General features: G+C 39.9%; 1 protein-coding gene across 31 annotated transcripts in view; it reads left to right on the plus strand.

Moving 5' to 3' along the window:
* Positions 1 to 18,955, plus strand: part of LOC117542190 (neurexin-1a) — a 301,076-nt gene that overhangs the window by 97,490 nt on the left and 184,631 nt on the right. For 21 of the 31 annotated variants that reach the window (XM_034209679.1, XM_034209677.1, XM_034209680.1 and 18 more), the window contains 3 exons: positions 12,087 to 12,388; positions 14,734 to 14,757; positions 15,828 to 15,989. In XM_034209679.1, the coding sequence (XP_034065570.1) occupies positions 12,087 to 12,388; positions 14,734 to 14,757; positions 15,828 to 15,989 (488 nt within the window). The remainder of the gene's footprint in view (positions 1 to 12,086; positions 12,389 to 14,733; positions 14,758 to 15,827; positions 15,990 to 18,955) is intronic. The other 10 variants (XM_034209683.1, XM_034209686.1, XM_034209692.1 and 7 more) reach the window with 1 other exon arrangement.

Here is an 18,955-nt window from a genome sequence, read left to right on the forward strand (position 1 = left end):
AGAATTTCTCTTCCACACTTGCCCCTGCCAACATCTCAGTAAATGAGCTAGTAGATCATTTTAATTCAAAAATTAAAAATGTTATAGATGCCATTGCTCCAACTAGGTTAAAGGAAGTGTCTGTCAAGAAAATATCTCCATGGAGAAAGGCCATGACCGTGAAAACAGAAAAAAGAGAATGTCGAAAAGCTGAACGCAGGTGGCGAAAAACAAATCTCCAGGTTCACTTTGAAATCTATAAAGAGAGACTTGGCCTTTATAATTTGGAATTGAAAAACGCACGACAATCGTTCTTCTCTGACATCATTACCAAAAACAAAAGCAACGCACGTGCCTTGTTTGCTACCGTCGACAGACTAACTAACCCCCCAGTGTCAGTAGCCTCTGAATTTCTATCCACCAGGGCGTGCAATGATTTTGCCTCCTTTTTCACTGACAAAATTCAGAAAATCAGACAAGCAGTCAGTGCCTCTGCATCAGGAACAGCAAATGTGTTGTCCCTATCTCCACTTAACATCAATTCAGACATCATGACACAATTCCATCAGATTAATGATAAAAACCTAGAGGACATTATTCAACTTCTGAAATCCTCCTCTTGCTGCCTTGATATTATTCCAACAGGATTTTTCAAAGATGTTTTGCCTTGCATGGCCTCACATCTACTTCATATAGTAAACAAGTCTCTTCACTCAGGTATTTTTCCACAGGCCCTGAAAACTGCATTCATTAAACCGCTCTTAAAAAAGAATAATCTAGATGCTTCAGTAATGAACAATTACAGGCCCATATCAAACCTGCCATTTCTAGGTAAAATCATTGAAAAAGTTGTTTTTCAACAGTTGAGTAATTTCTTGCATTTAAATAACTGTTTTGATGTGTTCCAGTCAGGCTTTCGTCCAAACCACAGCACTGAGACTGCTCTTGTAAAGGTCTTTAATGACATCCACTTAAACACAGACAGTGGCAGAACTTCAGTGTTAGTATTATTAGATCTCAGTGCTGCGTTTGACACTGTTGACCACAGCATATTACTAGACCGACTGGAAAACTGGGTGGGACTTTCGGAAACAGTTCTGAATTGGTTTGAATCCTACTTAAAGGACAGAAACAACTTTGTTTCTATAGGTAAATACACATCTGAGTTGACAAATATGACATGTGGGGTTCCTCAAGGCTCCATCTTGGGGCCTCTTCTCTTTAACATCTACATGCTACCACTGGCTCAGATAATGAAGAACAACAAAATAAGTTACCATAGCTATGCAGATGACACACAAATTTACGTGACCATTTCACCAGGAGACTATGCTCCAATTCAAACACTGAGTAAGTGCATTGAACAAATCAATGACTGGATGTGTCAGAACTTTCTCCAATTAAACAAAGATAAAACTGAGGTAATGGTTTTTGGAGCCAAGTCAGAACGTATAAAAGTTAGCACTGAGCTTCAGTGTGCAATGTTCAAAACAACAGATAAAGCCAGAAATCTAGGTGTAGTCATGGACTCTGACCTGAGTTTCAACAGTCACATTAAAACTGTTACTAAATCAGCCTACTATCACCTAAAGAATATATCTAGGATTAAAAGACTAATGTCACAGCAGGATTTGGAAAAACTTGTCCATGCTTTTATCTTCAGTAGACTCGACTACTGCAATGGTGTCTTCACAGGTCTCACTAAAAAATCTATTAGAAAGCTGCAGCTAATTCAGAACGCTGCTGCTCGAGTCCTCACTAACACTAAGAAAGTGGATCACATCACTCCAGTTCTGAAGTCTTTACACTGGCTTCCTGTGTGTCAAAGAATAGATTTCAAAATACTGCTGCTGGTTTATAAAGCACTGAATGGTTTAGGCCCAAAATACATTTCTGACCTCCTGCTAAATTATGAACCATCCAGATCTCTCAGGTCTTCAGGGACTGGTCAGCTTTCTGTCCCCAGAGTCAGAACTAAACATGGTAAAGCAGCGTTCAGTTATTATGCTCCAAATATCTGGAACAAACTCCCAGAAACCTGCAGGTCCGCTACAACTCTGACTACTTTTAAATCCAGGCTGAAGACTTTTCTTTTTGTCGCTGCTTTTAATTGAACTATTCATATCTTAGACTGCACTGTAACTTTTATCCATGTACTTTTTTTCTTTTAATGTTTAATTGACTGCCATGTATTTTTTTCTTTTAATGTTTATTTTATTAGCTTTTCTTTTTAATGACTGATTTTAAATGCCATTTTCTTAATCTCTTTCATTTTTTGTAAAGCACTTTGAATTGCCTTTTGTTGAAAAGTGCTATATAAATAAACTTGCCTTGCCTTGCCTTGCCTTAGTAACAACTAAAAGCTTTCTTCCCTAAGACAGTCCTAGCACTTGGCACATTTAATAAAACAACATCATGAGATCTCAGGCAATAAGTACTTTCAATTCGTCGAGAGATCAGAGAGCAGATATAAAAAGGTAGTTTACCCAACATGGCTTTGTAAATGAACATGTACCAATGACTGTCATACATTTAAGGAAAGAATAACTTCAAATATTCTATTCGTGAGATTTTACAACTTGTGATCATCTTGTTTAAAAGTTGTTGTCAGGGAAGACAGTGATATTCTTTTTAGTTTGAAAAGGGATTGAATGACTCAGAACAGACTGTGGCACATTTTTATCTAGCATGTTTCTATTTATGGCCCTTCGCTACTCTTTCACTCTGTTCCTGTCTTTCCCTGTCCTCTGTCCTCTGAAAAAGACTATGGATCTTATCCATGTTCACAGTGTCATGACTCAAGGGCATTAAGGTGCCGGCCTCTTGCTGTAGTTTGATTGACTGTAGTGTAAACCAGTGGTTCCCAACTTGGGGGGCACCAAAGATTGCAAGGGGGGCGCCAGGCCTCAGATGATTTGAGGCCAAATATCATATTTCGATTTTTAAAAATTTTTTTTTTTTTTACATATAATTGAAACGCAATACATGATTGTCACTAAAAGCCTTGTCTCTACATTACAATAACATATAAAAAATAATTGATTAATTAATTTCAATAAAAATTCAAGTTAGGAGCTATTATAGGCATAAAAAGACATAAATGTATTTTTTTTTCTTTAATAGAAATGTTTCTTCTGCGCGTTAAGTGTCCAAACCGGGCTTGTCTGGATAAGCGCATGTTTAAAACATAGTCATAGTCCATGCCGGTTTCAGTTGGATTATTTGTCACAGTTGCTCCGATCAGATCGTTTTTTTGTAGATTATTTACGACTTTTGAATCCACATAAACACATCGGCAAAATCCGGCTTACTTTGAGCATGTGTTTTAAACAGTTTAATCCCTTTGTGAATTGTTTCCACTTGCGCCGTCCTTTCTTCATACAGCGGGAATCCAAATGAACTAATCCTGAGTCCAATAACCATCAAAGTCACTCCAATAGTGCTCCTTAATTACGCTTTCATCCTCCTTTAACAAAATACTTCACATTCATCCAGTTTGTGACAGTAGTTGTAGCATTTTGAGACTTTGAAACTTTAATTACCGCTGTTGCCCCCCATTTGGGGGGGCTCTTGGGAAAAAAGGTTGGGAACCACTGGTGTAGACCATAGGACAGCTCAGAGAGACACATGGGATACGCCCAAATACCCAGGAGAGCACAATGACAAAACAGCATGCTTCTTTAAGCTCAAGAAGTTTTTTATCTCTAGGAAAATAATGCATCTGAGTGAGACATGCTTAATGTTAATACTGCAGACTGCCGTGTCTGCTGTGACCCTGTGTCTGAAAGAGAAGCACATGGTGTGCATACTACAAGCAGTTCCATTGCTATGGTCTTTCTTTCAAGGCTCAGGAATTACACCCCGACTGCACAACATATTCATATTCACTGCACTCTTTGCACAGATAAGTCTAATGAGGTGAATTCAGGTGGATGTCATTATCCCTTTCAAGAATGTGTAAAGGGGATAATTGTCCAAATTGTCAAATTTTACTTTCAGAATGTGCTTACTCCCCAAGGGGGTGGGGCAATTAGATTTAGTGCTTATTTTACACGATCCTGCTTTAAATCTGGCATGCGTGTGTGTTGAGCTACACAACAGTGTGCAGCTCAGCTGTCTACAGTTGTTGTGCATTCGTCTATTTCTTGGTGAGGGTGCTACCAACCACTGTCATGCTTAATATGACCACCAAGTGTGCCAATCCAGAACAGATACGCTCCGCTGACCGAGAACCGGAGATCTGATGACCTGGATAACCTGTCCTCTTCACGCAGCAGGGTAAGGACCAATAGCTACTCTAAAAGTAAAAGGCTAGAGGGAAAGCTAACGACTGGGCCTGAAACTCTGATTGTGGGTGACTCTGCTGTAAGAGATGTAAAAGGTCTGTGTAATAAGAACAACACCAAAGTACTCTGTTTTCCCAAGGATGTGGTCTCTGACTTGGCTGAGAAGATCCTGCATATTGGGGCTGAACATCCGACTGTGAAGAATGTGGTACTGCACATTGGAACAAATGATGTTGTGAAACAACAGTCAGAAGTGCTGAAAGAAGACTTTAAATGTTTGTTGGAAACTGCCAGCTCTCTAAATGCAGAGGTGTTCATCAGTGGCCCTCTACCGCCAGTCAGAAGAGGAGTGGAGAGATTCAGCAGATTGTTTGCACTGAACACGTGGCTTTCAACGGCCTGTACTGACCATTCTGTTCATTTTATTGACAATTTTAACTTTTTCTGGGATCGCAGACATCTTTTCAAGGCAAATGGAGTTTGCCTGAACAAGTCAGGAGTGAAATTGTTTATCTCTAACATATTCAACTGCCTGCGTCATCAATCTGTTCCCTCTGCCAAGGACAAGCGGCAGGAGGAATCAAAACACGAGAAAGACACAACACATCACGCAGAAAACCCTGAAGAATTATCACTGCACCCGCCTGAGGAATGTTCTGATTATGGGAGACATATGAGACACATGGAGGAGTCTCCACTGCCCCCCCCCCCTGTCAACGCCTTTGAGGATACTCCGTTCACCCTTTCACCCTCGCCCACCCTCCTGGAGATCGATGAACACACAAAGGAGATACAGAGGGTTGGCACCGATTCCTTCCTGGAGTTCAAAGACCAAACGAAGGCGATACGCAGGGCTGGCACCATGTCCTTTACCCCCGCTCCTCAACGACGCCCACCAAAATCACCGCGGAGACGCGCACCATCTCCCCCGTCCTCATCACCGCGCCTACGTCAACCACCTCCCCCCCCTGGCAGCATGTCCTCTACCCCCGCACCATCTAGCCCGTCTCCATCACCGTGCCTACGTCGACCACCTCCCCTCCCTTCGAGGGGGCTTCTGCAGTCTCCGAAGCCTGATAAGGATGTGTGTGTACAAAACACAACAAACTCTTACTGATATGTGATGGGTCCAGGCTCAAGGGCGTATGGCACTCTCAACTCTTTCAAGGACATGTCGGGGCCCTGCCTGCCAGTAGCTTTGCCGATATCTGTGTTGATAGGTAATAGATTAAGAGCGGTGAATCATAGAAACAGGAAGCGCTCAAACGTTTGTGTGAGTGTATCTAATTTAGCAGTGATTGCATGTCAGCCACAGCTTGTTACAAAAAACATGACTGATAGTGTGTTTAACAAACTTAAACTAGCTTTATTAAATGTCAGGTCTTTAGCAGGAAAAACATTTTTAATCAATGATTTTATCACTGAGCACAATCTCGATTTTATGTTTTTAACAGAAACTTGGATTGAACAAAATAACAGTGCAGCTGTTCTTATCGAATCAACCCCTCCCAACTTCAGTTTTATGAGTCAGGAAAGAATGCATAAGAAAGGGGGTGGAGTTGCTATTCTGTTCAATGATGCCCTTCAATGCAGGAAGACATCTTATGGAAACTTTGATTCTTTTGAATATGTGGCCCTCCGGCTGAAATGCTCCTCTCGAGCTCTGTTCCTAAATATCTATAGACCACCCAAATACTGTGCAAGCTTTTTTGATGACTTTACTGAACTGCTGTCTATAGTGTGTATTGACTTTGACCGTCTAGTCATTGTTGGTGATTTTAACATCCATGTTGACAACCCCCAGGACAGAGGGGCTAAAGAACTGTTTTGTGTTCTTGATAGCTATGGACTGACTCAGCATGTGACGGAGCCCACGCACAATAAGGGGCACACTCTGGACTTAATTATCTCAAAGGGTCTGAATATCTCTAAGGTTGTGGTGACTGATGTTGCACTCTCTGACCATTCCTGTGTTTTCTTTGAGAGCTCTATTTCTGTTCACAAAAATGTTCAAAAAGAGGTAACCACAAAGCGATATTTAACTGAAAACACTAGGGAAATGTTTACTCAGAATTTCTCTTCCACACTTGCCCCTGCCAACATCTCAGTAAATGAGCTAGTAGATCATTTTAATTCAAAAATTAAAAATGTTATAGATGCCATTGCTCCAACTAAGGTAAAGGAAGTGTCTGGCAAGAAAATATCTCCATGGAGAAAGGCCATGACCGTGAAAACAGAAAAAAGAGAATGTCGAAAAGCTGAACGCAGGTGGCGAAAAACAAATCTCCAGGTTCACTTTGAAATCTATAAAGAGAGACTTGGCCTCTATAATTTGGAATTGAAAAACGCACGACAATCGTTCTTCTCTGACATCATTACCAAAAACAAAAACAACGCACGTGCCTTGTTTGCTACCGTCGACAGACTAACTAACCCCCCAGTGTCAGTAGCCTCTGAATTTCTATCCACCAGGGCGTGCAATGATTTTGCCTCCTTTTTCACTGACAAAATTCAGAAAATCAGACAAGCAGTCAGTGCCTCTGCATCAGGAACAGTAAATGTGTTGTCCCTATCTCCACTTAACATCAATTCAGACATCATGACACAATTCCATCAGATTAATGATAAAAACCTAGAGGACATTATTCAACTTCTGAAATCCTCCTCCTGCTGCCTTGATATTATTCCAACAGGATTTTTCAAAGATGTTTTGCCTTGCATGGCCTCAGATCTACTTCATATAGTAAACAAATCTCTTCACTCAGGTATTTTTCCACAGGCCCTGAAAACTGCAGTCATTAAACCGCTCTTAAAAAAGAATAATCTAGATGCTTCAGTAATGAACAATTACAGGCCCATATCAAACCTCCCATTTCTAGGTAAAATCATTGAAAAAGTTGTTTTTCAACAGTTGAGTAATTTCTTGCATTTAAATGACTGTTTTGATGTGTTCCAGTCAGGCTTTCGTCCAAACCACAGCACTGAGACTGCTCTTGTAAAGGTCTTTAATGACATCCACTTAAACACAGACAGTGGCAGAACTTCAGTGTTAGTATTATTAGATCTCAGTGCTGCGTTTGACACTGTTGACCACAGCATATTACTAGACCGACTGGAGAACTGGGTGGGACTTTCGGAAACAGTTCTGAATTGGTTTGAATCCTACTTAAAGGACAGAAACAACTTTGTTTCTATAGGTAAATACACATCTGAGTTGACAAATATGACATGTGGGGTTCCTCAAGGCTCCATCTTGGGGCCTCTTCTCTTTAACATCTACATGCTACCACTGGCTCAGATAATGAAGAACAACAAAATAAGTTACCATAGCTATGCAGATGACACACAAATTTACGTAACAATTTCACCAGGAGACTATGCTCCAATTCAAACACTGAGTAAGTGCATTGAACAAATCAATGACTGGATGTGTCAGAACTTTCTCCAATTAAACAAAGATAAAACTGAGGTAATGGTTTTTGGAGCCAAGGCAGAACGTATAAAAGTTAGCGCTGAGCTTCAGTGTGCAATGTTCAAAACAACAGATAAAGCCAGAAATCTAGGTGTAGTCATGGACTCTGACCTGAGTTTCAACAGTCACATTAAAACTGTTACTAAATCAGCCTACTATCACCTAAAGAATATATCTAGGATTAAAAGACTAATGTCACAGCAGGATTTGGAAAAACTTGTCCATGCTTTTATCTTCAGTAGACTGGACTACTGCAATGGTGTCTTCACAGGTCTCACTAAAAAATCTATTAGGAAGCTGCAGCTAATTCAGAACGCTGCTGCTCGAGTCCTCACTAACACTAAGAAAGTGGATCACATCACTCCTGTTCTGAAGTCTTTACACTGGCTTCCTGTGTGTCACAGAATAGATTTCAAAATACTGCTGCTGGTTTATAAAGCACTGAATGGTTTAGGCCCAAAATACATTTCTGACCTCCTGCTAAATTATGAACCATCCAGATCTCTCAGGTCTTCAGGGACTGGTCAGCTTTCTGTCCCCAGAGTCAGAACTAAACATGGTAAAGCAGCGTTCAGTTATTATGCTCCAAATATCTGGAACAAACTCCCAGAAACCTGCAGGTCCGCTGCAACTCTGACTACTTTTAAATCCAGGCTGAAGACTTTTCTTTTTGTCGCTGCTTTTAATTGAACTATTCATATCTTAGACTGCACTGTAACTTTTATCCATGTACTTTTTTCTTTTAATGTTTAATTGACAGCACTGTAACTTGTATCCATGTATTTTTTCTTTTAATGTTTATTTTATTAGCTTTTCTTTTTAATGACTGATTTTAAATGCCATTTTCTTAATCTCTTTCATTTTTTGTAAAGCACTTTGAATTGCCTTGTGTTGAAAAGTGCTATATAAATAAACTTGCCTTGCCTTGCCTTGCCTTGCCTTGCCTTGCCTTGCCTTGCCTTGCCTTGCCTTGCCTTAATATGAGAAGTAGAATGTGTTACAGTATACATTACATACAACTTGAAGCATAATTGTCGGCACAATTTATGTTATTTTAGTGTTTTTTGTGGTTATTTAATTACACCTGGCTTCACAGCTTTCAGGTTCTTTCAACCCTTGTTACACTTTTTCAATCTTTACAAGTGCTTGGAGAGAGACATTAGTTTAGACCCCTTTTACATTACACATGGACATTTGATATTTTTTCATATACAATATCAATGAATTCATCTTAGGAAAAAGTCAATTTAGAAACCCACAGGTGTCTGAAGAGCTGCTGGGAAGCTTAGTGGGAGGCCCTTTCTGTTGCCATTTTGGCAGTGGCACCACCATCTTACTCGCAGCTTATCAAAAAAATGGGCATCATTAGCAGAGCAGACAGCTAGCAGGTAGCAACATGAGACGGCACAAACCTGTCAATCTAAGCATCCACATCCCAAATAATGCCTACATGTTGGTATTAGTTATAGATACTAAAACCTTCTTTTAGTCCAGGCTGTAAGCATGTTTATTTCTATCCAAATATGTAAAGACATCTTAAAGGAGCCATCTGTGAGCTGACTACCATTACAGGCCAGATGGACCATTACAGGTGTTTGACTTTGCTCAGAGCTTTATGGTAAAATGCCTTGAAAAGCTTGACAAGTACTATACTTTGAATACTTTGCAAAAGTCAATATTTTTTTGAAATAATGTCTCTTGTGTCTTTAATAAGTTAGTTATTAGAACAATCCTGTCACTTTAACTCCCCTCGCGTTTGGCATTTGGATTTAACACGTTTCCCCCTTCTTTTTAATATATTGCAGCTAAGTGCAGACTGATGGTCACATAGTTCTGCTTCATTTATACCTGTGTTTGTGGAGCCATACTGCCAGTGTTTGAATGGAAATAGGATTCTCTTAGGAGATATATGCCCTGCACCGAAACTGCCTCTGAGTTGAACCCTAAGTGTTGTAAATTCCTAACAGCACCCCTGCTGAACACACACAATTCATTCTCAATTGGTTAGGGGAATTCACCGAAGTGCAGGCATGGGGATATTTGTAGAAAGAGAGATGAGAATGACCCAAAACTATTGGCTCTATTTGTTATGTGGCCATTGAGCTTGTGGAGCAGGGATGGGTGAATTTAGTGAAGAGGGTAGAAGTCTCTCATTTTCACTGATAGGCGGCTCAGACATTGAGGGAATGACCAACGAGTGGTAAGATCCAGCCAACTTCAATTACGACCTCTTGTAGTTTTCCCAGAGGTGCACTATAGTGCCTTTAAGGGGGAATCAATGAAGTGACACATTGTTGTGGACAGCAACCCCTTTTAGTTGTTGTATCCAAGCCTGGGTGCTACTCTAAGTATTCTGGGTGTGTGTGTATTTTCAATGTGTGGCTGAGTTTGTTTGGCAAGCATATATAAATACGCAGCACTCCTCATTTATGATAATTGAATGCATTAGTCCATTTGTGTTTTGGTGGTTTATTTTCTGCTAGTGGCTTTAATGGCTTGTTATCAGTCTAAACCTGTTTTTAAACGCTTTCTAATGGGTGTTCACATGCATCACCCTCTGATGCTCAGTGCCACTTTTTATCTCACAACAACAGTGTATGTTTTTCTCAACGTTATTTTAGCTTTGTCTAGCTCCTGTCATATCTGAGCAGGGCTATTGAGTGCTGACATGCTCGTATTTATTGAGAAATGTATGAATCTGAATTAATTGAGTGTTTCTTTAATGGTGTGAGAAGTCCATATGAAGCTGTCACAGTAATTGTTTCCGATTGAACAGTCTGAGAGATATATGACCAGGACACTGAATAAATACTAAACTAATTAGTTTATTATATTAATTTACTATTACTTTTCTTTATACTACAGATATGGACTGTAGAATAGGTAATGCATACAATATGTCAAACTGTTGCCCCCACTAATGGCGTATTTCCACTACAGCGCGGTTTAAACGTGCCGTGCCGTGCACGGCACGTTTTTGGTTGCGTTTCCACTTGGCGTTGTTCCAGCTAGCGGGTACTATTTCACAGTTTTTCTGGCCCCATAAAATCAAGGTTCTTAGCGGGCCAACAACCAGGCTGAGTGGGGCTGAGTATGCTAAACTAGAGAGAGAATCGCTGGCAAGGGGGCTACAACTACAACAAAATGAACATATTTGACCGTGATTTAATTGTAACACACGTTTCAAAATGATGCCGAAGTAACAACATACTGATTCCGGTTAGTAAAAACCATGAATTAATGTGGCAGACGGCAGGCGAAAATCCTTTTAAAATGCGTGTTTTATAAATGGAGATCGGCTAAGCTAACGCAGTAGGCTATATGCTCCGACCGTCCACACTCACAACAATAGCCTATAGAGACATAAATATTATTCGCCATGACACAGACAGTCTGTGGTTTGTACTTGTTTAACTTTTGTCTAGTTTCTGAACAGATATGAGCAGCTGTGAACTTGAGTGCTAACAGCTAACGGCTGTGTTGTTTTTCTGTGGTTCGCATTGAAGATGACATCACGGCTCCACCTACACTGCGTTACTATAGTTACTGCCCCAGCTACTAAACTGTAATGGAAATGCAGCATAAAGTGAGCCAGTCCTAACAAGGCCTACCGTACTAAGCCGAGTGAGGCCCTGCAGTGGAAATGCACCATAATTAACACAAGCCACCCTTTTTACATCCAATTGTATTACACATAGTCAACCCCAAAGCAACACAAGTGAATCCCCATATTACTTATGGTTTTCCATACATTTCTTGTTTAGCCTGATGACTGTTTTTGCTCTAAAATGTCAAATTGTTTTATGACTGAGGAGTTATGTTTGCTTTGATTGTTTGAGTTTCAGTACTGTTGGAAATGTGTGTTTGCATGTCTCTGTGCAGCTGGCAGATGTGTGTGTAGACCTTGTGTCAATAATGCATATCACATAATTGATAATACATGCAGCATATTCGATATAATGTGCTTGTACTGTATGTTGCTTTTGTATTGTTTCATGCATGTATCTCTAATCATTGTGTATGAATGAGGTGTTGGGACAGACATGCTGACAGATGTGCCATGTAAAGCAGCATGTAGTTCCCAGTTGTATAGTACTGCATATGTAATTACTACACATTTATTAAAAGTGTCACAACAAATAAGTAGGTATGTTCTAGCATTGAAAGCAGTAAGCATTTTAATATTTCTTCCATCATATTTGAGCTTGCCATATCAACTATTGAAAAAATAGTTATTCTTAACCCACATTTTTTAATCATTTTTTCTCTTTGTTTATGACAGCTTCCCAACAGGCACACACGAGTCCAGGATATTAATGCAACACATTTCTCTTTCTTTGTCTCTGCAGGAAAAGAAGACCATGTCGCCACCTTCAAAGGATCTGAGTTCTTCTGCTACGACTTGTCCTTGAACCCGATTCAAAGCAGCAGTGATGAAATCACGTTGTCATTCAGAACCCTGCAGAGGAATGGACTGATGCTGCACACGGGCAAATCAGCTGATTACGTCAACCTGGCCCTGAAAAATGGGGCTGTCTCACTCGTCATTAATTTGGGGTCTGGAGCCTTTGAAGCTCTTGTGGAGCCAGTCAATGGGAAATTTAATGACAATGATTGGCATGATGTCAAAGTAACAAGGAATCTACGTCAGGTAACAGTACAGAGGGTGACGCAGAGACTCAGTAAATGAATCAAAAAGAAATGCACTTAAATCATTACCATCATACAATATATTTTCTTTCCAGACATTGTAATTGGATTGCTTAATTAAATCATGTTGGTGTGTGGTAGAGACAAAACAGAACCACAAGTGAGCAGGGACATCAAGAAGGAAATAGAACAAGACCTCTATTGAGTTAGGAATTGAGGGGGAAACAAAGTAATTGCTTTTAAACATCAACCGTATAGCACTCAGACCCGTTCAGATGTTTGACAACAATATAATCAATCTACCCTTTTCAATCTAACGTATTTGCCCCTAAAATATACTTTACGTTTTTGGGAAACTATTATATAGATCTAAACTCTTGTCAGCTCCTTGGGAAAAGACTATCAGTATTTGTGGCTTTCAACCCAAGCAACCTGTTACTCCATTTTAATTAATGTTAGCCACCACTCAGTGGTCAGTGTTTGGTTGGAATTCCACTTCCCTGCTGCCTAAAAGCTTCAACAACTAGAACTAGGTCCTGATAAGTGCTTCATTGTATGTTATGACTCACTCTTTCAAAGATATCTATTACAATGGGATATGGGGTTTCTTCTATGGGGTCTTATGGTTGCTGGTGAAATACTGGGGGATCCTTGGGAAACAAACTGTGGGATATAACCCCAGGTGCACAAACCACTTTTATTGGTGTCCTTTGCATTGCATACCCATAGGCCATTAAAGGTAGGGTAGGTAATAATGGAGAAACCAGCTCAAGTGCGCTAGAATTTGAAACTACGTAGCCGAAAATAATCTGCCCCTTCCTTCAGACTTCCTTAGAGCCCCTCCTCCAACACACACGAATGCGCACATGACCAATGAGGGCACGAGATAAGTTTGTGCACAGATGGAAGGCTGACAGGCAGGTAGGCCATCCAGTTATTTTAGCCGGGCCGGCTCAGATGATAGGTCTTGCACAGATGACATTTCTTTATGTATTTATTGTCAAAGCATTTAATGTATTCATTGCTATCGGGATGTTAAGAGCATTCTATGGAATATAACAAAAAGTGTTTCTGAAGTGAATTACCTAACCCACCATTAACTTGTGGCCCTGGAAAATCTAGCAGAATCCTTTCCGCAATAGTTCAGATTTTCTAAATCCAGAGTACAAGTTTACTGCAGTAGCAGCAAATCCTTTTTCAGTGCTGTCTTAACTGAATAATATGAAAACCATTCCCCCTCTGGTGTCTTAACCCCACAGTTATATTGACGAAAGAAAATCTGCAAACATTTGCCATATTCATTGATTAAGCAAGTGTAAATCAGCTACAGAATAATAGGCAGGGTTATGTCCGTTAAATCAGGGTGAGGTTAGATACAGTAAGTGGAAGCAAATATTTGTAATGTCTCACATACATTGTTACTTTTTAAATATAAGCTTTTCAAGTTTGCCTGACAAACATGAAGAATGCATTTAATAGACATCAAACACTTATTTATTTACCCTAGAGTATCAAACTGATCATTTTGTCCTAAATAACATTGTTCCTGCTCATCTGGTGGGAAATGTTTCTCTTCACCTCAGCACCAAGCTTCTCCTTCTGCACAACCAGAAGATTGAATATTGGCAACCCTTAGGATTTAGCCAGCCTGAACATTCACTGCATTCAAATAGTGAAGGACGACCATGCATATTATTGAATGCATGCTCTTTGGGGGAATCCAAATGGCCATCCTCCTCATTCTGTATCAGGGTGTTCTTTGCTTTGTCTCATTGCAGTAAAGTGATCCTAAAGTTCATCAATAAGACCAAACGGAGGTACAGTATTGTACGAGAGACGGGAAGTCTGATACCCTGGATTGGTCTCCAGCCTAAAATAATATATAAAATAAACATGTGTCATAATGGTCTTGAACATGGGACTTTCTAAAAGAGGGTCAACTGATGTGCTTTAGGTATTATTTCTTATATACCATTGAGTCTGTCAATCATAACCTTTTGTCAGGACTTTGGTAAGGAGGTTGGGTTACATAAAAAACATGGTGCAAGAACACCATGAGGTACATAGGGAGTCACTGGTTGAGCTCTGGCACCTCCTGTGGAGCTATATTGTTATTTCCTTAGTCTGCTTTTTTCTTGTTAAACTTATTTTGCCCTTCTTTCTCTATGTTACTAACATGCTTTGGAAACAAACTAACATCATTCATGGAATGTGTCATCTACTAACCAGTATGGTTTTTACCATTCAATAATGTACTAACAGTATTGACCATCATATATTATTTGAGTAACAATCGTTATTCTGTTCACAGTTTTTAATTTCCTTTCTCCCCCCTTTTCCACAAAGCACTCAGGCATTGGACACGCTATGGTAAACAAACTACATTGTTCGGTAGATATCATTCTAATTGTTTCTTAGTTTGGGTTTGCCGTGTGTTTCTTTCTTTCTTTATTTTTATTGTAGACGTCATTTACAAAAAAGGGAAATTGCGGTTGGTACTCTTTTGCTTACTTTTCGAATCCTTTTTAATTTCTTGGTTCATTCATTGGTTTCACCCTCTTTATTTCACTTGTCTCCTGTCCAACTCTGTTTAATCCACCTTTTTAGGAGCATCATTTCGAGCCTTTTGCATCAAGCTGTGGTTAATAATGAGGACCCACTCCTGTCTGGCTGGCCTGATGCTCTTTGGCTCAGCCAGTTGAACCCCCATTCACTTTGCATGGCATGCACTTTGACTATGTGTTGCAAATGTCACAGTGCCCATTAGTCAACATAAATGTGAAAGTTAAGTTGTGTTCGTCTTTGGTGCTTCCCTGGTGAATTCTTACGTATACCTCAGTGTCCCTACGCTTCTGCATGCTTCTGACGTTATGGCAAGTGTTAAAATATTGACTCCCGGTATCCCATTCAATCATTTTCTTTTTGTTTTACTTGTAATCAAAAAGAAAACACAAATGCATGCATGTTTCATGTTTCTCTTAAACCCTAAGTCATTGACTATACTAAACGGTGATTGTGCTCATCATAGCATGTGCTCCCTTTCTAACCAAGTAGCACTTTCTGATTTATTTTGTAGAACTGCTGGATGTACTAATATTTGATTAATGATTTAACTAACCTAGATAACATTCTACTAACACCATTTTTGTGTCTGCTAAATAACATTTACGTTGCTGTCGGGGCAATACTAACACTGTATAATGTGCACTTCACTAACACTCTAACTAGAATAGCATTCTTTTGAAGGCTTGCAGTCTTCCAACTAATCAAACTGGACAAAATAATAATAAAAACAAGAAAAAAGACAATAAAACAGACATGAAAATGGGTTAAGAAAAGTAGGGAAGTCTTCAATAGACGACAAGAAGGAAAGGCAGTAAGTTTGCACTACTTAGGCTGTCTGAGTATAGTGTGTCTTTTCCCTGTGCTTGGTTGTCTAGGTGACAATATCCGTGGATGGGATTCTGACCACCACGGGATATACACAAGAAGACTACACCATGCTAGGCTCTGACGACTTCTTCTATGTTGGAGGGAGTCCTAGCACAGCTGACCTGCCTGGATCTCCAGTCAGCAACAACTTCATGGGATGCCTCAAGGAGGTAAACGCTGCCTTTGTGTACTCTGATGCTGGTGGGTGTTCAGGATATGACTGGCTTCACCTCAGGACTGCAAAACAGGCCATTCCACCCACACACTGACCCTGTCTCCTCCTTTACTCTTTGCTTTAGTTTGATTCTCACACAAACTTTATTATGCCTCTACCTCCCCCTCAGTGCACTCATAATGTAACACACAAGATTGTGCGCACACACAACTTCACTCCGAGGTGTCTGGTGTACCACACAGCTGCACATAAAGAACAGTCTTAGAGTGGAATTTAGCACAGACTTCATACGGCTCCTGCAGGTGCACTTCAAAGAAGAGCAGTGATCCTGAGATCAAGCAGTTGAATTTTCATGAGCAGTCAGCCAACTGACACACTAAACACCTCACTATTCTTCCACTGGGGACTGAGGTACCAGACTGATGTTATCGTAGGCTACTTGCCTAATGGGTTACCTTATTACCATAACGTTTTGTGTTTAGCAAATGTATCTTGTTCTAGAAATTAGCAACTAAGATTTAACGCTCACTTGAAGAAAACAAGGTGCAGAAGCAACCTGGTGCACTTGGCTAATGTATGAAGATTAAATGTATGTCTCCCAGATGAGGCAAAAGAGGTCATTACACAATAGTGTTTATATTGTTGGCTGGTTGAAAAGGCATTCTGACCATAAGCATTTACTTTAGGAGATGCCTTGTATTTATAAAGATGTCTGGCAGAAACATATCTTAAGTGCTGCAAAATTATCAATCCATTTATTTCAACTTCTAGTTTGAAAAGCATCCTTATGTTTTGTTCTCTTCTCTCTCTAGTGTCCTACATTTTGTCCCACTCACCTCAAGCGCAGACTGTTGTCCTTAGCAAATGTCTCATAGATGTCTGAAGAAGCTCTCTTTAATGAGCAGGCAGGGCGTGGACCACATGTCCCCACGCCATGTACAGCTCATTAGAGGTCTGGTTCTGAAGGATAGTATCTTAGTTAACTACATGTCTCTGAGCTGCTGAAGATGTGGTGACAAAGGGATTGGAAATGGTCTACCCTAAGCCTGGTCTCTCCCCACTGAGCTGTCCTCACTTTTCTTGGTCAGCTTAAGCACAGCGGCTGCTCTCACTATCCTAATGTCAATGTATTACGGCGCAAAGAGTTGTGGGATATACAGAATTCCCCTGTAGTTTGCCACTAGGATCATTTCATTGTTATTAGCTTTATTTAAAAAAGAAGAGACAAGGCCGAAATACTCTCAATCATAAGGTTAGTTGAGCTGACTTGTCGTTATTTTAATTTTATTTGATATATTAATTGCACTGACGAGCTGTCATGGAGCCTTTTGAATTCTACAGAAGCCCTGTTCCAGGTCATCTTCTGTGTATGTCATAACATATGAGCAGTGGTTTAACAGCATGTGCTGCGGGCTGTGATTGATGGCATGATTCGAAGCGGCTTGTTGTTGTATTCGTGTGCAGATTCCAGTCTGAGCCGCCACGCCTGCCTGTTGGTTCTGATGACAAAACAAACGGTGGTGCAGTAATTGCTCAGTTGTCACAGCACATAGCTTGATGACAAATTAATGCAGCAGTACTAGCGCAGCAGCATTTGTAGCTCAGACCAAAGCGCCTTTGACTCTGAAAGGTGCCCTTTGTCTTGGGTATACAAAATGTATTCGGCTGTGTCTGTTGCACCTTTAGTCTACATAACTAAGGTCCACCATGCAGAGATATCATCCTTTTATTCTTTACTCTTTATTTCTTGTGTCAGGAGATTCTAGTTGGATTATCTTTTTCTTATTATTCTATTCTTATGGAATATTTAAACCGTTCCATTTGGCTCTGTTTCAGACTTTTTTTAAGAGAATGGATAAAGATGTCGGAATAAAAGCCTCTATTTTTCAACTTTCTTTTTTCCCTGTGCATATGAATACCGTCTGATATAGTCAGTCACAAAGCATTAACAAGGAAATAAGCCTGAGCTTACCTAAATCTGTGCACGGCAGTGAGCTCAATGTACCTGAACAGTTAGACACAGTAGATCTGGCTCAGTGATAAACATAATGCTCCATGCACATGCAATCCCATCGGAGGTGTCCCTGTTTTCAGGTGAGCGCTTAGCATGACAACAGATAAAGAACACGACCAGAGTTTTCCACAGCTGTAACTCATTTGATTTGTCCCGTTGAAAGCAATAGATTTACCATTAGGACTCTTTTGTTATGTAAATACATATGCATGCGGACCATAATTGGGCTATCCGTCACTTGATAACATTATCTACCCATTAGCAGTGCTGGAGCAGTGTGAAAGAAATCATTGACTCTGCTTCTGCCCCCTGAGGATAGTCTTCCTGGCATACTATTGACAGCTTTGTCTTTTAAAGTATATTTCTTCATAGCTTTTTCTTCAGGAACTGATTGACACATTGAATTCAATCACTTCATGTGTGTAAGTGTGTTTTTGTAGTAAGTATTTCTAACACAAACACACTGATGTTTTAGTGACAATCACTAACACACCAACATGTTAATTAGTTTCCCCAAATGTAAATTAGGCAGAGGGATACCTGCTATTTCAGCTCAATTGATCAAGATCCTCTTTCATTACGGAGATTGGATAATGACAAAGTTATTGCTATTTCATTTTTGTTAGATCGTTGCCAATTACAGTTATAATCCTGTTTGATTTCCACATAGTGCATCATGCCGTTCCCCTCACACACAATGCAGCTTATTGTTTGATTTAGAGATGTTTTGAAATGTAATCCTACAGTTTTTGTGTATCATGCCTTTTTGGGTGCATTTATATACGAGTCACACAGGATTTTCACAAGTTTCATAGAAAAATAGAGTTGATGAGCTAGACAAATGCTAATTAAATGTGATCAGGTTGGGAAATTGGTCAGCACTGTTCCATGATTCTCATTCATGGTTAATTGGTATTTTAATGAGGTGGTTCCTTTTTTATAATAGG

Source organism: Gymnodraco acuticeps, unplaced genomic scaffold, assembly GCF_902827175.1.
Source record: "Gymnodraco acuticeps unplaced genomic scaffold, fGymAcu1.1, whole genome shotgun sequence".
NCBI lineage: Eukaryota > Metazoa > Chordata > Actinopteri > Perciformes > Bathydraconidae > Gymnodraco > Gymnodraco acuticeps.